The sequence below is a fragment of the Myiozetetes cayanensis genome, unplaced genomic scaffold (genome assembly GCF_022539395.1).
Source record: "Myiozetetes cayanensis isolate MyiCay16 unplaced genomic scaffold, myiCay2020 scf18, whole genome shotgun sequence".
In the NCBI taxonomy this organism is placed as follows: Eukaryota; Metazoa; Chordata; class Aves; order Passeriformes; family Tyrannidae; genus Myiozetetes; species Myiozetetes cayanensis.
Genome location: NW_026087389.1, coordinates 16,458,325 through 16,476,662, shown reverse-complemented (window position 1 = coordinate 16,476,662; position 18,338 = coordinate 16,458,325). Strand labels below are relative to the sequence as shown.

The 18,338-nt window shown below is 46.2% G+C and overlaps 1 protein-coding gene across 2 annotated transcripts in view; it reads right to left on the bottom strand.

The window, feature by feature from the left end:
- MAPKAPK3 (MAPK activated protein kinase 3) overlaps positions 1–18,338 on the bottom strand; it is a 121,150-nt gene that overhangs the window by 8,146 nt on the left and 94,666 nt on the right. For both annotated transcript variants that reach the window (XM_050312976.1, XM_050312975.1), the window contains 6 exons: positions 6,698–6,837; positions 5,804–5,868; positions 3,665–3,744; positions 1,885–2,011; positions 360–435; positions 66–190 (listed from right to left, as the gene is read on the bottom strand). In XM_050312976.1, coding sequence (XP_050168933.1) covers positions 66–190; positions 360–435; positions 1,885–2,011; positions 3,665–3,744; positions 5,804–5,868; positions 6,698–6,837 — 613 coding nt within the window. The remainder of the gene's footprint in view (positions 1–65; positions 191–359; positions 436–1,884; positions 2,012–3,664; positions 3,745–5,803; positions 5,869–6,697; positions 6,838–18,338) is intronic.

Here is an 18,338-nt window from a genome sequence, read left to right as displayed (position 1 = left end):
CAGGTTTTCAGAAACAGTCTCTCTGTAAGCACTCCACCACCCAGCAGCACAGTGAGCGTTGTTACCTTCCTCTGATACTTCAGCCCACTCTGGATTGGGAAACCCATACTGCCCCATCCGAATCCTTCTCTTCATCCCTGGAGAAATGGCTTGACCAGTGTTTGAGTAGAATGGAGGGAACCCACACAGGCTGTAAGAGTGGACAAGAGAATTTCTATAACTAGGAAAGTCCTTTCATCCCCGAAAAAGTCCCCTTCGAGCTCATGCAGCTTTGCATGAGCCTCGCGACCAATTACTTGTAAGTGCAGATTTAAGATGTTTCCTCTTTCTGTTCTTTAAGCCTCTTCCCAAATACTTACAGGATATATGTGATGACACCCAATGACCACATGTCACATGACTTGTCATACTTCTCAGGACCGAGGACTTCTGGGGCTGGAGAAGATTAAAACCAGAAATCAACAGAGTACAGGTATTTCATCTCCATCACCCTGTAACTCACAGCACACTCCAACAATTAATACAGGAGGCTTTAAAAAATGCAACTCCCTGCAGGAACTGGGTGGTATTTTCTACTGGCAACCTCCTAGAAGCATCTAAAGTAGCTTTAGAAAGGAGCAGCAGTGGTGGCAGAACGTCCCACACCTCACCTGGGGGTCTCTCTGCTCAAGAGAGCACCAAGATTCCCCAAAAGCAGAAGGAGCTGCAGCTCAGGGTGTGCAGGGGGACACTGCAGTGTGTCCAGAGGCAGGAGCATGTGCTGCAGAAACCAGAGGGGAAGGCCCTGCTCGAGCTGTGATAAAACTCTGAGCGGCACCTCGGTGGTGTGTTCAGCTGCAGCAGCTACAGGGCACTGCATTTCTCTCTGGCCCCCAGAGCATGGTATTTTTTCATTAAATAATAAAATTAGACAGAGATACATTTAGAGGGGATTTTTTTTCCTCCTGAGGCAGGTAAACTGGCAGGGAGCTTGATTTTGTAAGGAAAATTATTCACTAACCGGATGAGCAATCACGCTGGTTTATAAAAAGGTGTTGAGAAGGGAAATGTCAGCATATTTATATACAAATGTAAAGGCACAAAAATCATATATGTGTAAATTCCCTAACATTTTATCACTAAACCCAGCTTACAAAAATATAGAAAGCATCAGAAAAAAAACAGTGCTAATGCAATTATCTGGTACCAGTGAATAACAGTACCTTTCAATACAAAAACACTGTAAGAAGTTTCATCAGAGAAGTAATTTTTCAAAAAAAATTAAGTCCTTTTTCCACCAAAGAAATTTCAAGCATGGACTGCCTCAGTCATACCATTTGATGAATGACTATTAACTCAGGACTCTAAAATGAGTGCATAAAGGACAGTCTGCTGTGACACTCATTACACAGAGCTCTGTCCTTGGACAAAATGCAGGGAAAATTCAGCTGTGATTAAGTCACGTAGGTCTTTTATTACTAATTAGTGCATTTTCCAGCTTAAAGAAGTTTTACAGCTCAGGTAATACTCTCCCTGTGCTCTTTTATTGCATTACTTAAGCCAAGGGAAATTTTGCAAGGAAACACCCAAACAATCATGAAGCTCTGTTCAAATTATGGCTTTCAGAGGCAACATCAAGATTACTTCAAGTGTAATCAGAAGAAATATTTTCTCTCTCTCCTTGATCCTCATTTGCATCTCCTGTTAAGGCTGTTTCCTCCACAACCAAGGAACCCTGAACTGCACTGGAACCAGACTGGCTTTGGGGTGGATCCCCGTTGATCCTGCAGGTTGGCACTTTGTGTTACACCCACAGTAGATTTCCCAGCCGTTCCTACAGCCCAGCCCCACTGTACAGGGATGGATGACAGACTGCAACACAAGCAATGCCCCTGGAGAACTCACCCACGTAGTAAGGAGTGTAACAGGGGGTCTGCAGAGCATTGACCACGGAGGTTTCTTTGGCAAAGCCGAAGTCTGTGAGTTTGAGCACAGGGTCCTTGTCCTTAGACGTGTAAAGCAAGTTTTCAGGCTGAAGGGCCACCGAGGGAAAGGATAAACCAGACAGTGAAGAGGTGAATCTGAGGAGCTGACAGGTCAAACCCTTCCTGCTTGCCTGGGTGACCATCAACATTTGGGTCTTTTTACTCCCATCACAGCCCCTCCAAAGCACATGGGAAGTTCCCTCCAAGCAAACCACAGGACTCTCTCTCATCTTGTCCAGTGGGCATCAAATCTGGCTTCCTGAACCTCTCCCAGTTCCCTGTGCTTACTGGGATCAATCTGCCTGACAGCAGCAGCTGCTCTCACTGCACTCTGCTCTCACACAGCTGAGGTGGAGGACAAGACAAGTCCCCCCAGACAAACTGTCCATCAGCAAGTGACACTGTTCCTTCAGAATTTACTGATACAGATACATCCTGCTCCCCTTGGCCTCTGTCTCCTGGAACCTGAGTTCATTCCACTCTTGCTTCACATTCCATACAGGCAGAAGTGGCACAGAGGGAAATACAAACTCTTGTGCACAAGAATGGGGACAAGAGGACATCTCCAAATAATCTGCAATTACTTGAACTTGTTTTCCAGTTTTTCAGTCATAAGGAAGCTATGTCCTTGCTCATGCTACTGTTTAGGGACATACAGAAGGAGGAAAGGCTTTAAAGAAAACAAAATTTAGGATCTACTAAGCAATTTGACCCATTTCTAGGTTAGTTCATGGAGTGTGTGGATGGAGTGTTTGGGGCTAAGTGCTTCAGTTCCTGTGCTGCTGACAGACAATGGCACGTGGCTCTGCAAAAGTAAGAGATTTTTACTCTCTGAGCTAAGCCATTCTCTGCCTCCTACCTGAAGAACCCTCAAACCTGCCCCTTGGTGACATATGCAGTGGCAGTTCTCCCTCCAGCCAAACACACAGGAACATCTGCAGCAAATTCACAGACTCAGAACTGTGGAATCAATCTGATGCCTCAGTCTATCTTTATGTGACCTGCTCCCCATCCCATCCCAATGGGTGCAACAAGCTTGGCTTTGCTTATGCTGTGCACTGTACAGAATGAAAATAAAGCACAGTACTACAAACACTGTCAAACCTCTGCACTGAGATCTGGGTTCAGACTTCAGCGAATTGAAGTGTCCCAGGTGGCAGTAACAGAGATCTTTCTGTTTTCCCAAATATTGACATACACTGTTAAAGTGGGTTAGATGCATAATCTGTATTATTCCTCCCATATAGGCAGTTTCTCCTGTCTTTGAAGGGGGGTTTTGGTATTTGGTATTGTTGGGTTTTTTGTTTGGTTTGTGGGTTTTTTTGTGGTTGGTTTGTCTTTTTAGGTTTTTTTTATGCAAGTACAATGCTGAAAAGGACTAATAACTGGCAAAGACAGAGAGGCATGTAGCATAAGTTCACCTCAAGCAGTGTTATTTTCCTGCTAATTAACTGGATGGCAAATGGGTAGTACCTCTTTAACTAACCATCTGACTATCATGAGATCCTTCTGCATTCCCTATTCAACTGGAAGGCATTAGCACACATGAATATTCCAACCTTGGACTACTTGCAAAAAGTGAACAAATCCCTTCTCACACTGGCAGAGGAACAGGAACACTCTGGCCATCTGACTGCACTCCCAGGTCTGTTTAAACCAAACAGCCCATTTCCTTCTCTGCCCACACCCCTCAGGCTCACCTTGACGTCCCTGTGGGCGATGTTCATGGAGTGCAGGTACTGGATGGCTGTTCCGATGTCCCTCATGATTTCGGAGGCCTCTATAAATACAATTTTCGAGAAAGGTCACATTACCATTCCCACGTTGACTCGGGGACATGCTTGGGAATGCTCACGGCTTACAAACAGCTTGCTGGAATACAGGGCAGGCATCAAGACTGGAAACCCTAAAATTAGCCCCAACAGCTGTGTTTTGGTTCTGCAGACAAGCACCCCCCGCCTCGGTTCCCCGGCTGCTCAGCCTCCTCCTGAGCTGCACTGCAACCAACTGAGGCTGAGACTTCTTTTCATGAGCTTTAATTTGTGCTTTAATTTGCTCACCAAAAAAAGCAGCAAGAGCAGAGCAGGTACACACAAGCAACAGCTGTTGAGAAAGGAGCCCCAACCAGGACATATCCCCGACTGTGCAGGACATGTCCTTTCAGCTTCTAGTTCACGGGGAGGAGGAGGATCTAACAGATTTTCTAAAAATAGAGCCATGTAACAATACAGTAATTTTAGGATAGGTCACATCTTCATTCCTCACTGTCGTTAGAAGTTTTTCCTCAGGAGAGACAAAATCAACAGTTCTATTCTACAAAGCCCAAACTGCCACCTTTGAAATAGTACATTGCTAAATTTTAACATAACCCCAGTGGGAAATTCTGGTGGAGGTGAGCTGCCTGGCAACAGCAGTGCTCTGGGGGTCTGGAAGGGTTCAGTTACATAGGGAGAGGTTTCAGAGCAAGGAAGAATGACATTCCCATGTGAGCATTATATCACATCTCCACTGACAGGGAGACAATAGAAGCTCGAACCTGATCCTCTGGTTTCTTCATGGGCAGAACCCAGGGCTGCAGGGCTGAGAGGGGAGGTAGGAATTCTGGTAGTGTAACTTGGAATCCTTTTCCACATGGCCTGACATTGAAACTACACAATCACAGGCAAGGACAATCAGAAGGCAGAAACACTCATATTCTCTGGGGAAAACCTTGGACAATCTCCTCCTTCCTGCCCAGGCCAAAAAAACTGGCTCCTAATGGGAAGCTGTGGCTACATAAACAGGCAGCAGACCTGGGGAATCCAGTGGAACAGGGCTCATTTATCTCAGAGAAGAATGAAGGTGGTTTTTTGTTTAATACTCCCAAGTGACTGCTGAAAAAGTATTTACAATGTTACATAATGCTATATAATGCAGAAAAATAATGTTTTTAGTAGAGTGCAGTCACTAATGTTCATGAAACCAGTTCTCCCCCTGGAATTTTGTATTTTAGACAGGAACAAATAAAGTTCCTAAAAATGCTCATTTTCCTTACATACATCTCTCCTGGGACTTAAAGGATTCATCCCAGGCTAGGAAACACAGGATCAGAAAGCAGAGTAGCCTCTACAGCAGACACCACTGCCACGTTACAAACACCAACGTTTTCACTCCTGAGCAGAAACAAGCTCTGGACTGTTGTGAGGTGGCAAGGAGAGCCACAGCCAAGCACACCTGGGGCACTCTGCCAATGATAAATAGCAAAGACAATAAAAATGGTGAGACTCCATTACAAGCTGTCCCTGCTCCCGGCAGGTCTCTCAACTTGCACACAGTCCCTCCCACAGCCAAGCAGGTTTGTTTACAGCGTGGTTAATAACACTTCCTTTCAAGTAGTACTTTAAAACCCTTGAATAAGAGGTGTTTCGAGTGTGATTTGCTCATTATCCTCATGGCCTAAGAGCATAGCTGTGCACAGGGATGCTGCTCGAGGGAGAGCCAGAGAGAAATCCCAGCAGGAGCTGCGCTCATCATGTCAGAGGTGGTCTGGCAGGAGACCAGGGATCGGAGTAACAGAGGCTGTGGTGGCTCAGAAATGAAGAAGCTGAGCAGATTTGTAGGAAGAATTTTCCTCTAAACCTTCCCAAGTTTGGCCAATTCTCGTAATTCCTGATTATCAGGAATTTTTAAAAATAACAGTTTAATAAAGAGTTGGATAGAGAATAATAACAACAACCACCACCACCACCAACAAAAATCAAATCAAAGAAAAACTCCCATAAGGACACTTGAAGCAAGGGGACAGAGAAAAGAAGAAGCAATCTTTCACAGACTTTCATTTTAAACTTGTGATGTTTCACCTCTCTCAGTGAAAGCCTGATCTCCTCTCTCCTGGATCCTGCTGAACAGCTCTCCTCCCTCCATGCTGAAACAAAGAACACAAAAGAAACCGCACCTTACGTGAGCAGAAACCACAAAATGAACACCTGACTGTGCATCCATATAATCACCAGAACCACAGGAACAGATAACAAAGATTACAGGCTGCCTCCTCTGCCAGTGCTTCCTGAACATCACACTCATTGAATCAATGCAGAAAGCCTTTCTGGGATGGAACAAGGAGAAAACAAAGCAAGATCGGGGAGTTTTGATGCTTTCAGTTTAATGGATCCTGTCAGAGGGAACAGGGCAAACAGAGCTGGGAAGTCACACACACTGGCACTGGGAGGCCAACAATAATCTTATTTTATGTAAGGGCTGGAGATGAGAAAAAAAAAGAAACAAAGATGGCTAAAAGGAGTGTTAACTTGTCCTCAGTGAACAAGACAATAACTGTGGTATTACAGATCAAGGAGAGAATAGGAAAAGCTACAGTCAAAACAGGAGCAAGAAGGATCAAGTTGGATCATTGGATTTACAGCTGAAGTTGGAAGTCAATCACAACCAAAGTGCACTGTATTTATAGAGACACGTCTTTCAAGATTGAATTAATGTCAATGCTTTAATGAGGACAACTGTCATGGAGTACAAGGAAAATTTACTTTCTGGTTAAGGCTCCTCATTCTTCCATCCCACAGGATGGCTGGAGCACACACACATCTCCTTCCCAGTTCCATGAAGATGAGGAAGGATTTGCTCCACAAGCCACACTCATGCTGGAAGAAATCCCCCAACTCCCACTAAGCCAAAACATTCCCCCACTCCCTCCACCCCTGCATGAGCAATGCCTGGTGGGGGCTGCTGCTGGTCCCTACCATTCCATGACAATGAGGAGGCATCTCTTCCCATGGTGTATGTTCTCATAAACATCCAGGACATGGACGATGTGAGGACACCCCGACGCTCGCCAGTGATACTCCACCTCCTGCCGGGCTTTGGGGCTGTCGTAGAGGAGCTGTGGGAAACAGGAGACAGCAAAGTCAGGGAGGCAGCAGCGCTGCTGGGAACGGGGACCTCTGTGCACCAGAGCTCAAAGGTGAGCTCTGAACAAGCAAAGGACTCTTAACACTTTCTCCAGCCAAAGGATGAAAATCCATCACAACATTTTCACCTTCTCTGGGCTGTCCAGCTTCCCAGATTGAGAAGAACCTCGAGTGGCAGTGAGGAGAGATTTTGAGTCTGAGATGGAGACAGCTCCATCTTACCCACTTCTGGATGGGAAACTGTGATTTTTTTCCTACTTTTTTCAGTACTTTCATAGAATCATAAAGGTTGGAAGAGACCTTTAAGATCATCAGTCCAATCATCAACCCAGCACTACCACTGTGAACCCACACCACTAAACCACATCACCCAGTGCCAGATCCAGAAATCCTTTTAAACAGAGGAGAATCCCCCAGCTAAGGACAACAACCCTCCCACCTGCCCCCAAACTGCTGGGAGAAGAGACTTCTAGGTGCAATGCAAACCCTATCAGTTCAGTGAGATTTGGAACAATGAGGACTTTTACATTGACTCTGAATGTGCTTCTCAAACACTACACAAATTTCTGACCCCATCAGGGTCAGAAAGCAACCTTTGACTACTGGATGTTTGAACTTTCTCTGTCACGTGCAAGGCCAGTTTATTTTAAAGGCACTAATCCCTAGGAGGGGGATGAGAGCTCATCTTTCCTGGTCCTGCAACCTCGTGCACAAGTGTGTCCCTCCCTGTCTGAGGGACTGCTCTGTCCCAGACTGCACAGCTGAGCTTCTGTGCAATGGGAGCACGTTGTTGGATCGTGCCTGTTCTTCTCTGCCTCATCTCTCCAGACACCACTAACACTTTGTGACAGAGACTCTCTTTACTGCACATTTCTGTAGCTCCTACACAACCTGGCTGGGATCTGAGTTGGATACTTTATGCCCTACAGTAATAATCACTGTAACGATGGAGCACAAACAAAACTGGTGCCATATAAAGCACAGTTAAATGCAGAGAAGCAGAATAAAAAACAAGCAAAGGACAATCACCTCTGATATGTTCACGTTAGAAAAGGCCTACAACAACTCTGGGGGAAGTGTTTGCAAACAGCCAAATCAAAAGTGCCATTGCTGCACTATCAGCTCCTCTCACTCATGTTCCTATCAGGTCCCAGTCAAAACACAACTGCACAGCAACTGCTGAAAACAAGAATTACCATGGAACCTGGCATTAGGGACCTATGAATCAGAGCAGGAAAATGAGATTGCTTTTCCATCTAACAGCCAAGTTAAGCCATAAGTGGTGTCACAGGCACCTTTCAGTACGGGGAAACACAGCATTTAAAGGTCACAGGAAGGAAGACACAAATTCTGACTCCAATACAGATCATTTGCATCACTGGGGAAAAAGCTCACACCTCTCTGTGCTTCAACATCCCTTTCAGCAAGGTAGACCCAGTAACACGGCAGTACGTGATGGGGAAGTGCTCAGGAATGACTGGAGAGAAGGTAAATGGCTTCTCTTCCAGGCTGGGAGTAGGAAAAGGGTGACAACTGACAACTGTTCCTGTTCTGAGAGCACATTTCTGCATTTCTGTGAAACACAGAGAGGCTGCAGGAGGGGACAGGTGGCCTCAGGAGGGCTGCTGGCTCCTCAGCTGAGCAGGCAGGGAGCCCCACCACCACGACCACCCCCTGGGCTCCCTCAGCTCTGCTCCAAAGGCTCCAGCAGGACACCAGATTTTCAGCAGCGCAAGGAGCTGAAGGAGCTCCACTGCCAAGTTCATTGCCCTCGCAGCCAACCTACTTCTTGTACAGCTGTCATTCTGCTCCCAGAGCACACCCTTTTGACATCACTGTCCGCCTCTTCCTTCCTGCTCCAGCCTGGCTATGGCCTGATTTCCAGCACAAATAACTTCCTCAAGAAAGAGATGGCTCCAATTTGGACAAAAAGCCCATTACCGAGTCCAAGAGCAGTTGCTTTACTTCTTTCAACCAGAAGCCCATTCAGCAGCTTTTCCTCCACAGCCACTGTGTTCCAGCTCAGTAGGACTGTCCATCAGCATTTTCCCCTCTGCCCTTCTCAGTTTGGGCTGGTGCCGAGAGGTCTCTTTAGAAGTTCATTAAATTACGTGTGCCACAGCAAAGCCCAAACACCCTCAGGACTAACCAGGGCATTCACACAAGCATTTACAGGGATTACTGCTTGGATATTGCTGGATTAATGCCAACTCTGAGAGCAGGACACTTCAAAAACCTTCTTCCCTGTCCTGTGCTACCAATCAGACATTCCCATTCTCTTTACAAATGTAACTGCACTGTCATCTGTGTGTCTTGTGCTTGCACAGTGTACAGATGCTGTTTTTCATGTTTGCACAAAGTACTTCTGATAATTGTCTCACAGAACTGAATTCTCACTCTCTGAAGAGCTTTTACAAACCATTTTGATGCACATAAAGACACTCTTCTCTTCTCCACCCCTACAAGTAAGTTTTCTGCACTCCTCAGTGCCAAGATTGAATGTACTCCATGTCAAGATGACACCTGGAGAAGTATAGAAAAGGAAATTCAAAAATAAAGAGCAGAAACACATACTAAGCAACATCTGATCCATCAGCCAACTGTTAACCTTTGGATTTCTCCTTCTGAACCTTAAAAATAAGTTAAATCTTCTCTCAGTCTAAAACTGAAAGGTATAACTATACCTTTTAAGACATCTTAGAGACACAGATCCTCATAAAATGAAGGCCAGGCAGGGTTGAAAGCACCAATTTCTGCAAAATTTAGGTGATGATTTAGAAACACAGACTGAAATTTTAGACTTACGGTTAAAATACACAAACTTGCAGAAAACCTAAACAGACATTTTGCCATCCTCCTGAGCCTGAAGAGCAGCTGTGTTTCTATTGCTGCAAGAGTTTTGATAAGACTTCAAGCAGGTTCCCTGACATTCTACAGAAGTGCAGAGGTTGTGAATGAACGCAGAGTTTCAGGTAAGTTTTGCAGTGCTGCTGGTTCACAGTGCTTGGAGGGAAGAGCAGCTTTGTCAACAGGAGCCCCCCAACAGCCCCTGAGAGCTCTCACAACAGGCTGTGGGCAGGATCATGGCCCAGCCTAACTCAAAACCTCAAGAAACACGCTCCATCTCCCCATTTTCCACGAGACAGATGACACAAAGCACAGCAGCCTTTGCACAACAGCGAGGGGATGCCCCTGTGTGTGGCCAGGCACAGTCTGGACCAGGAGCAGCACAGCACAAAACCAGAGTTCTGCTGGAGCTCAGCATTACTGAACCACTGCCTGCAAGAAGCAGGTGAAACAGGTATTATTATTCACAGGGAGGTCACCAAAACCAGGCGAGGGAAGTTGTGATTCACACAACTCTCCTCAGCATCTGAGAAAGTTGGAGAGGGGAAAGAGCTGCACCACGGGGTGTGCTCAGCCTGTGCCTGAGGAACAACGGGGCAGATGCCAGCAGACACTCCAGGATGTGCTGCCAATTCAGGGCTCGGGCAGTGCAGGGAGGCCTGAACTCTTCCTCTGGGGCAATGGCCTAACTCGGGTTAGTGAGTGTCTGCCAAGCAAATTCTAAACTGCAGCTTGGAAGGCCAGCCCTGTGAAATTTCTCCCCGTGCTGGATTTCCTGACAGAAAGAAAAAAAACCCACAAAACTAAAATGTGACACAGTATCTTAAAGTGACACAGTATCTTCTAATAGCTTTTCCATCGATTCAGTGCTGTGTACACAAGGCAGGACAGCAGGAACCCTCATACCTTAATGGTCTGATCTATACAGGAAACAATCTCAGGACTCCAGGGAGCAGAAAGTGATCCTCTGGACTCTGAAACTGTAACAACTGAGAGAGAAGATACCCACGGGCAGGGGTATGAAACGAGCTAAGGACAGGAAACCACCACTTCTCAGTGACTTTGGCTTTAATACTGCACTGCCAGATTACACAGATTGTTGTTAGACCTGCTATCTGCTCCCTCTCTACATGTGCCTTTTTATTTATTTTAAACTTCAGCAATTCTTCCTAGCTCCAAACAGTTGCTGTGCTTGGATTGGAGCTGCTACAGGCTCAGTTCTCAATCTCTGGCACGTCCCATGTTAAAGCAGCATCAGACACTGCAACCATCTCTTTATTTGCACCGACTCCAGACCCTGAACTCCCCTTCACCACACAATCAGTTTTATAATCTCTGTGCTATTTTCCCCACAGGAAGGCTTCCTGTTATTAAAACAGAAACGGGACCTGCAGAAACTTTCAGTCCTAGGGGTCCTCAGCCAGCAGTACTGAGGCACTTATTCTATATTCACATACAGGCACTTCTATCCAGCTTTATTTATGTCTCTAGCTGGGAAGGAAAAGGCCTCAGTGGTTAAATGTCTTAGTTCTTTTCCCCTTTGCGTGTAGCTGTTACAAAAATGCTGAATCCTACAAATGAGGAATGTACTGGGAATGTGAATTCAGGCTGATGCACAGAAACTGACACCATTTGCTGCAGAGCAGTTCTTCCCCTCAGCCTTTATTCAGAGGGGCTGATGGCAAAAGGAGGCCTGGATAATGTTTTTTTCATTCCCTCCCTCTCTATGCTACAAAAAGAAGAGGTGGGGGGAAGACAAGAAAAAAGAGCTATCACTATGGCTTTGGACATTTTGTGTCTTATTACAACCTGATTATTTGCACTACATCTCTTAACTCAGTGTTAACAATCTGTATCTGTTTGCAGGTCTCCCCATAAGGGACGAAGCCATCCTTTGTGTTGGGACGCTCCAGGAATCGCAGTGCTGGAGGTTTCCCTCTCCAGGCAGCAGCAGTGCCAGTCGGGGGAGCTGCAGCAGGAACCACGGGGGTGCCTGCAATGGCAGCCCAGCACGTGGGGAATCCACTCCTGCCAACCCCAGAGCGAGCACTGCATTTGTTCTTAAAATAAGGAACACAACACATTTCTGCTCGATTGCTCACTACTGCAGCATCAGTCTCCACACAAGGGGTAAAGCCAGGGTAGGCACAGGTAGTGGGGTCATCTCTAAACCTTTCACTTTGCTGCTTTCATCTCAAATCCAGCTCAGGCTATTTGACACTGAACCTGCTTGGAGGCTTCACTGAACCAAACTGCCACCCCAATTCCTGCAGGGCTGTCCAGGCTGTTGGCATTCCCTGGCAGGCCCATCAGTGCTCAGGTAGACAGCCAGTGCCAGGGTCGCCTTCTCCAGGCCAATAACAGCAAAAACAGTCGAGTAGCGCAGTTATCCAACACTCCTGCCTGGGGCATCTGATCTTTCCTAACCTGCTGAGTGTCAGGGGTTTACTGCCTGCACTGAAGGACCCTTCTCTGTGTACCTCCTCTCTCCAGGCCCCCAGTCCCTACTCAGCTGATCCCCTGAAATGGCAAAAGCTACAGCAGATCTTTGGTCCTTTGCCAGCACAAGTGAGAAGGGAGAGGAGATGGAAGGACTGTTTGCCTGTGGTGTCAGAGCCACACTCTGAGACCAACTTCCTGCTGACACACAGGGCTTTGACTCTGTTAAGCACTTGTTTTAAAGGGAAAACAAGAGAAAGAGTAGAACAGACACAGATCAAAAGGACAGAAAGATGTGGGTTTTTTTCTAAGAGTGTGTGAGCTGGATGCACATCAAATCTGTTGAAGAATCCACTCACTGCTGCTTCTCCATCCCTAGAGAGTGCACACCACATAGACAGGACTGTGCTCCAAGCCCCTCTCCTGCAGGGAACCAAGCAGGTCTCTCAAAACCAAACTTTGGTGTGGTTCTGAATTGTATTGGTTGCAGCAGTACTCAAATCACCACTGGGCACTCCGTAGGACTCTACAACCTGAGGTAAACACAGGAGACACACCACTATTGATGCTCTAATTACACATGCAACTAGCCATTCACTCTGCAAAGGTCAGCTGTCTCTGCTCATAAATGTTAGTGGAGACACAGCAAACACAACTGAAATGGCAAAGCTGGGGGCCACCACACCCTTCAAAGGTATCCCCTTGCACACACGAGGGCAACAGGAAAGGGAGCACAAAAGTGAGCACAAATGCCCACAAAGAAAAGGCCCTCTCCTGGTTCTCTGATAACCTCACATGAATCTACTGACCTGCAGTGCCAAACAGATGCAAGTGTACACTCAACACTAATCAGTACAGAGATTTAAATAAAAAGCACATTATGTATTTTGCTACAACCATAAGATTACTTTGCATTTTAATACTGTGCTTGTTCTGCTGTGTGGAGGGAAAAATAATTCTTCCTGGCACTGTAAGATGCCAGTTATAGTCAGCTGTGACAGGCTACAAAGCAGCTGCATGAGGCTTCTGTTGTACTCAAAATATTGCACATGTATTTTAAAAGGAAAATAAATCACCAATAGCTACTTGTGTGTTGTTACCAGACAAGAACATCCTCAAACACTTGTTTATACAAGAAGGCCTAGAAATCAGCTCTTCTCTACCTTCTCCTGATGACAATTTCCACCTCACAATGCTGCTGTTTAGCCAGCACTGACAACTGCATTCAGTACCTGCAGTAAATATTCAGCACCTGGGGAGATCTGCTGAATCCAGACACACTAATCTCTGATTAAAATAAAATAATCTCTAGCTCTGCCACTATTTTTACTCTTCCTAGATTGCCAAGGGAAAGGAAATCTAAAATCCCAGCCGAAAATTATGACACTTTATTATTACACTCTGGTGTCTGATATGAAGTTTGTCTTTAAAAGGGGACAAGAAAAAAAAAAAGAGGTAAAAACCCTCAATAAAAACTTTTCTCCTGCCAACTATGAGTTATAAATTCTGATAACAAGGAATCAGTTGATTTGGCTTCAGTGATTTATACATCTCAGTGTTTGAATAACTTTGCTTGTCAAACTTTGCTGTGTAAGAAAATTCCAGCAGTACAAAATAGCATGGCAGTTCCTCAGACCTTGAGCCCATCAAACTTACCCTCTTCTTTTTTGGCTTTAGCTACTCATAGAACACTAAAACAAATTCAGGACTATAATCCTGATTTTCTAGGTGAGCAACACCTTGAATCAAATACATAAAAGATGACTTAAAACATTGAGATATACACTCCAGCCAACAGTTTTGCCACTCTGCCATCCTTGTGGGTCCCTTCCAGCTCACAATATTTTGTAATAATGACCTTTCCCACAATGAGGATGCATCTTGCCTTGTCTGGGAGTGAGAGCTGTCTTGAGTCCAATCTGAGATCAAGCCACAGAACTCCATGAGAATCTTGGCCACCACAAAAAACTCTCCCATTTGTTTTTCCAAGGGCCAGTTGTATTTCCTTACGTTTGACTTTCTGCTGTGCAATGACTGTGATGCAGCAATACCTCCAAAACCCACACCAGCCCTCTCCATGGTGATGAAATGGGATGGAACACGTTTGCCAGGGTGTGACCCTCTCACACACTTCCCAGTACTGACAGCCACAGTTGCTGAATTCCGTTCTAAGAACCCCTACATCCCCTCCTCCCACTAATATGACATATTTTTTACAGTGTTGCACTTCTATTTTTCTTTAAAAGAAACAAAACTCCTCAACAACGTGCTTAATTACTGCAGTAGGAATTGCATTCTACACACATTTTCTAGAGCAGGAAGGGGAAAGAGCAAATATCATGGCTATTTGAGTGCTCTGATAGCCACTTCAGTGCCAACAGCCATGAACCCCGCCTGTACAGCTGGGTGGGACAGCAGGACAAGGAGCCCAACATTAGTGACCCGTGGCACACCTTTGCCGGAGCAGGATGTGGCAGAAGGGACAGAGTAGAGAAAAGCAGCACGGAGAAGATCCAGGTTTGAGGTTCTCTTTCCCAGCCTTCATGTTAATAAGCATTATCAACCTTACCACAGATGTGATAACACTGAACAAGGTAGAAGCAGAAATTAGCAACGTGTTTAATCTCATTAACCACAGATAACAGTAACTCCAAGAGGAACCCCTGCTGTCCCCCAGTATTTCTTGCACGTGTAAGTAGAGTCATGAAGATTAAATCCCTCCCACCCAGGCAGGCTTTGACATCCCTCCCCAGTACACAGAGGCTCTCTGGGGTGCAGCTGCATTCCTGCTGGGGGCACTTCCCATGTGTCTGTCTTTTCACCCTGCTCTGCACCCCAGTTGGCACCTCAAGGAACATCCCCCACACCTGCAGTTCGTTCTCCACGGCCCCACCATTTGGCAGCAGAACCCCTAATGAACAAACTGTCCTCTCATACCACTGCCCACACACCCAAACTCCCTTTTAGCTGACTTCCCATCCCCTTCCACATGAATTTCAGGCTGTCATCCATGCATGTAAAGCCTGGCAATGTGCCACCCCGGGCCAGTTCTTTCTCATCTCTAGCTGTTCTTCCTTGACATCTCCCTTCTCTACACCCACCTCTGTGCATTCTGTCTCATGACCAAGCAGTGTCTCTCTCCTGCTGCAATCTTTGTCTCAAGTATTCCCAAATCATCCAAACACAAGAACCCAGAAATGAACAAAGAACTCTCAAATCTTCTTTCTGCCATTCCGTGGGGCTCACCTACTTCATTGCAGCATTACCTTAAGGGGAGACTTGCTGAATTCCTGATATCAGTGGCACTGACAGCAACTGCGCCTCACGTCTCTCATGGAAGAGATACTGAGCACTGACCCAGTTCCTGGGAATCTTTACCTGGAGTGACTGTGGCCAGCGTGATGGCAAACATTCAATCCTGAAAGCTGTCACCTGTGGGAACCTGACTTGTCTTCAGAAACCAAACAAAGCCTTAAACCCTTCACCGATCTCCAAGATTCCCCTAGGGCTTCAAATCACTGCTCTGGTTTGTTCAAATCACCACACTGAGGTTTGTGCAAGCTCTGCCACCGGCACTCACAAGCAAAGATCTGTATCTGTTTCTAAGTCACAACTCTATAGGTAGCTCTGTGGATGGAACTTGAAAGGTCCATCAGGCATGAAGATCCCTGGAACTGCCTACTGTGTCCAGACACATGACAGAGAACAGTGTGACTGTGAACAGAAACAAAACTATTGCAGCATTCAGCAGAGGCTAGAAATGCAAAGGAAGCCTTTGAGAGAAAAAGCAGATTGCTCTCCCCAGACTTCTTATCCTTATTTTGTCTGAATATACATTCTTTAGCCAAGTAAACTATTACATAGGAGAGGAAAGGAAAAATATGCTGGGGGAAGGGGGAATTCAACAGTTGGAATCAACGTAAGCAAGTGACACAGCAGTAAAACTGTTATTCATGTTGCAATCCTCACTGATTGATTTTGCTGGGTGTGCTGGCTCAGCCACCCCAGGTTCCAGCTCTGCTTCCACAACAGCAGCAGAATCCAGCAATCAGAAACACGACTTGTGTCCCAAGCCCAGAGCACACTTGGGAGCAGCTGATGCCTCACAGCACTCACGACTTGACTGAGTGCTCTTTAACATCCACGATGCTGGAAAACACACACACTTCCTAGAGCACAGCTGGGAGCTGCCAGTTCTTACACAGCCTGACAGTCCTTCTCAGTTCCTTTCAGGAATCTTAAACACCCTGCAGGCCAACTTTAATCGAGATGCCCTCGCCCCATCCTTCCAATCTAAACCCTCCTGACCCCCAGCTCCCCTTCATTTGCACAGCCCCATCCAGGCTCCCACCCTGCCTGTCCCAGCACTCAATCCCTGGAGACAAAATCAAAGGCATTTCCTTTACATTCCTGAATAACCTCCTCTGCTCCTCATGACTGCACATGCAAAAGGAAGAGAAGGAGGATCCCAGGAATATTTGGAAGTCTGATGTTTTGATGTCCTGGCTAAAGCAGCACCATGCTGAGGACTGCACAGGGGTCAGAAAAATGAGATGGAGCAAAAGCACTGATGGAAAACACAAAGCATTCCAGGAATGAAATCCTTTTCATCTTTCCAAGCCGAAGCATAGATCCATTTCCCTTTCCTAAGGCACTGTCCTTCCCTCCCCTCCCTGCAGCAGTATCTGCTTGTGGTACACTGCAATGTTGGCTCATTTCCACAAGTCAGCGTTCCTGAAAGAGGGAAGTCTGGACTTGGGGAAGGGGGAGGAGGGAGTGAGAAACCTGTGGCTTCAGAGAAAAGGGACTCAGAAGCCACCTGCCTGTGTCCAACTAACACCAGTACCGTGGAAACAGCTGCCCCAGGAAAGCGTTAATGACTTCTGAGGTGGTGATTTCCCAGCAGCAATGTGCCATCCAGGATCATTCCCCTAGACATGACACACCAGGGACACAGGAAAACATCCCCACACTAAAGCCATGTTAGCAGAGAAACAGATGGTCTGGGTGTGCAGCTGCTGGGCCCTCAGCAGAGCTGATTCAACTCCTCCCAGCAGGCAGTGGCAAAGGGAGAAGGCACTCAGCCATGATGCTCCAGTCAGGAAGGCAGATCCCTGAGTGGAGACTGGAGGGATGAGGGAAATTCGGACTCTGAACATCATGCCACCCCCCATAAGATCTGGATGATACCTTCTTAACATGCAGGATTTTGTCCAAGACCTGTCAGGTGGTGGCAATTCCAACTTCCACGGGTTAATCCCTCTGCCATGACCAAAAATGCTCGTGTGTTTATTTATATATGGCCACGCAACACTTTCCCAAGCAGTGGCTGCTTTGAAAACCTTTAGAAACCATCTCTTGGTTTGTCTTCACCACTTGATAACCAAGGGAGGGGGTTATTTGTCCAAGTTCACGGACACACTCTGGACCCTCCTGCCCCTCATAGTCACTAATGGAAGTTCTAAGGGCTGCTCACAACCAGGAGGAGAGCAGCTCTGAAGAGTATCCCAGCATTCCTGCCTCCACAGGCTCCTTGACTCCCACTGCTGCTCTGGGTGAGGGAGGAGAATCCCTGAAGGTGCAGTGAAAGAACATCAAGACAGTGATACATTGTTCTCATCACACAACTCTGCAGGGCGAGCTCAACCAGGTCAAATGTGACCCATTTCAAAACACTTCTTAAAACAAAATGATGATACCAACTCCTGCAGGATCTGGAGACATTTTTCAAACCTTAATGCATTAAAACTCTACGCTCATGAAATCTCAGTTTCTTCTCAGCAGTGACTATTCTAAACTATTTTGAACATGGGGGGGTGCTGTGCCAGAATTCATAATTATCTATCACTGGATGTATTTCCAACTGCAAGATTAGAACTATTTTAGTCAAAACTAGAAGTTTCCACATGAAAATACATACAGCAGATTAGCAGTGAGCATTCACAGGTCCTGGACAGAACTGCCATTCAAAACCACCAAGAGACCTTGGATTTACGTATCAGATAATCAACAGCCTAATTGTTTATCAAGTCTGAGTGCAGAAATCCACTTCCAGATCCTTGCTCTGATTGAATTAGATTTTCCACTTCACTACCAGCTCTCAGAGAGAATTCCTTGCATGCCTACAGTGTGCTACATCTCCCAGTTTCCATCCCTGAAGCACAAGGTGGCAAAGCAGGGACACAGC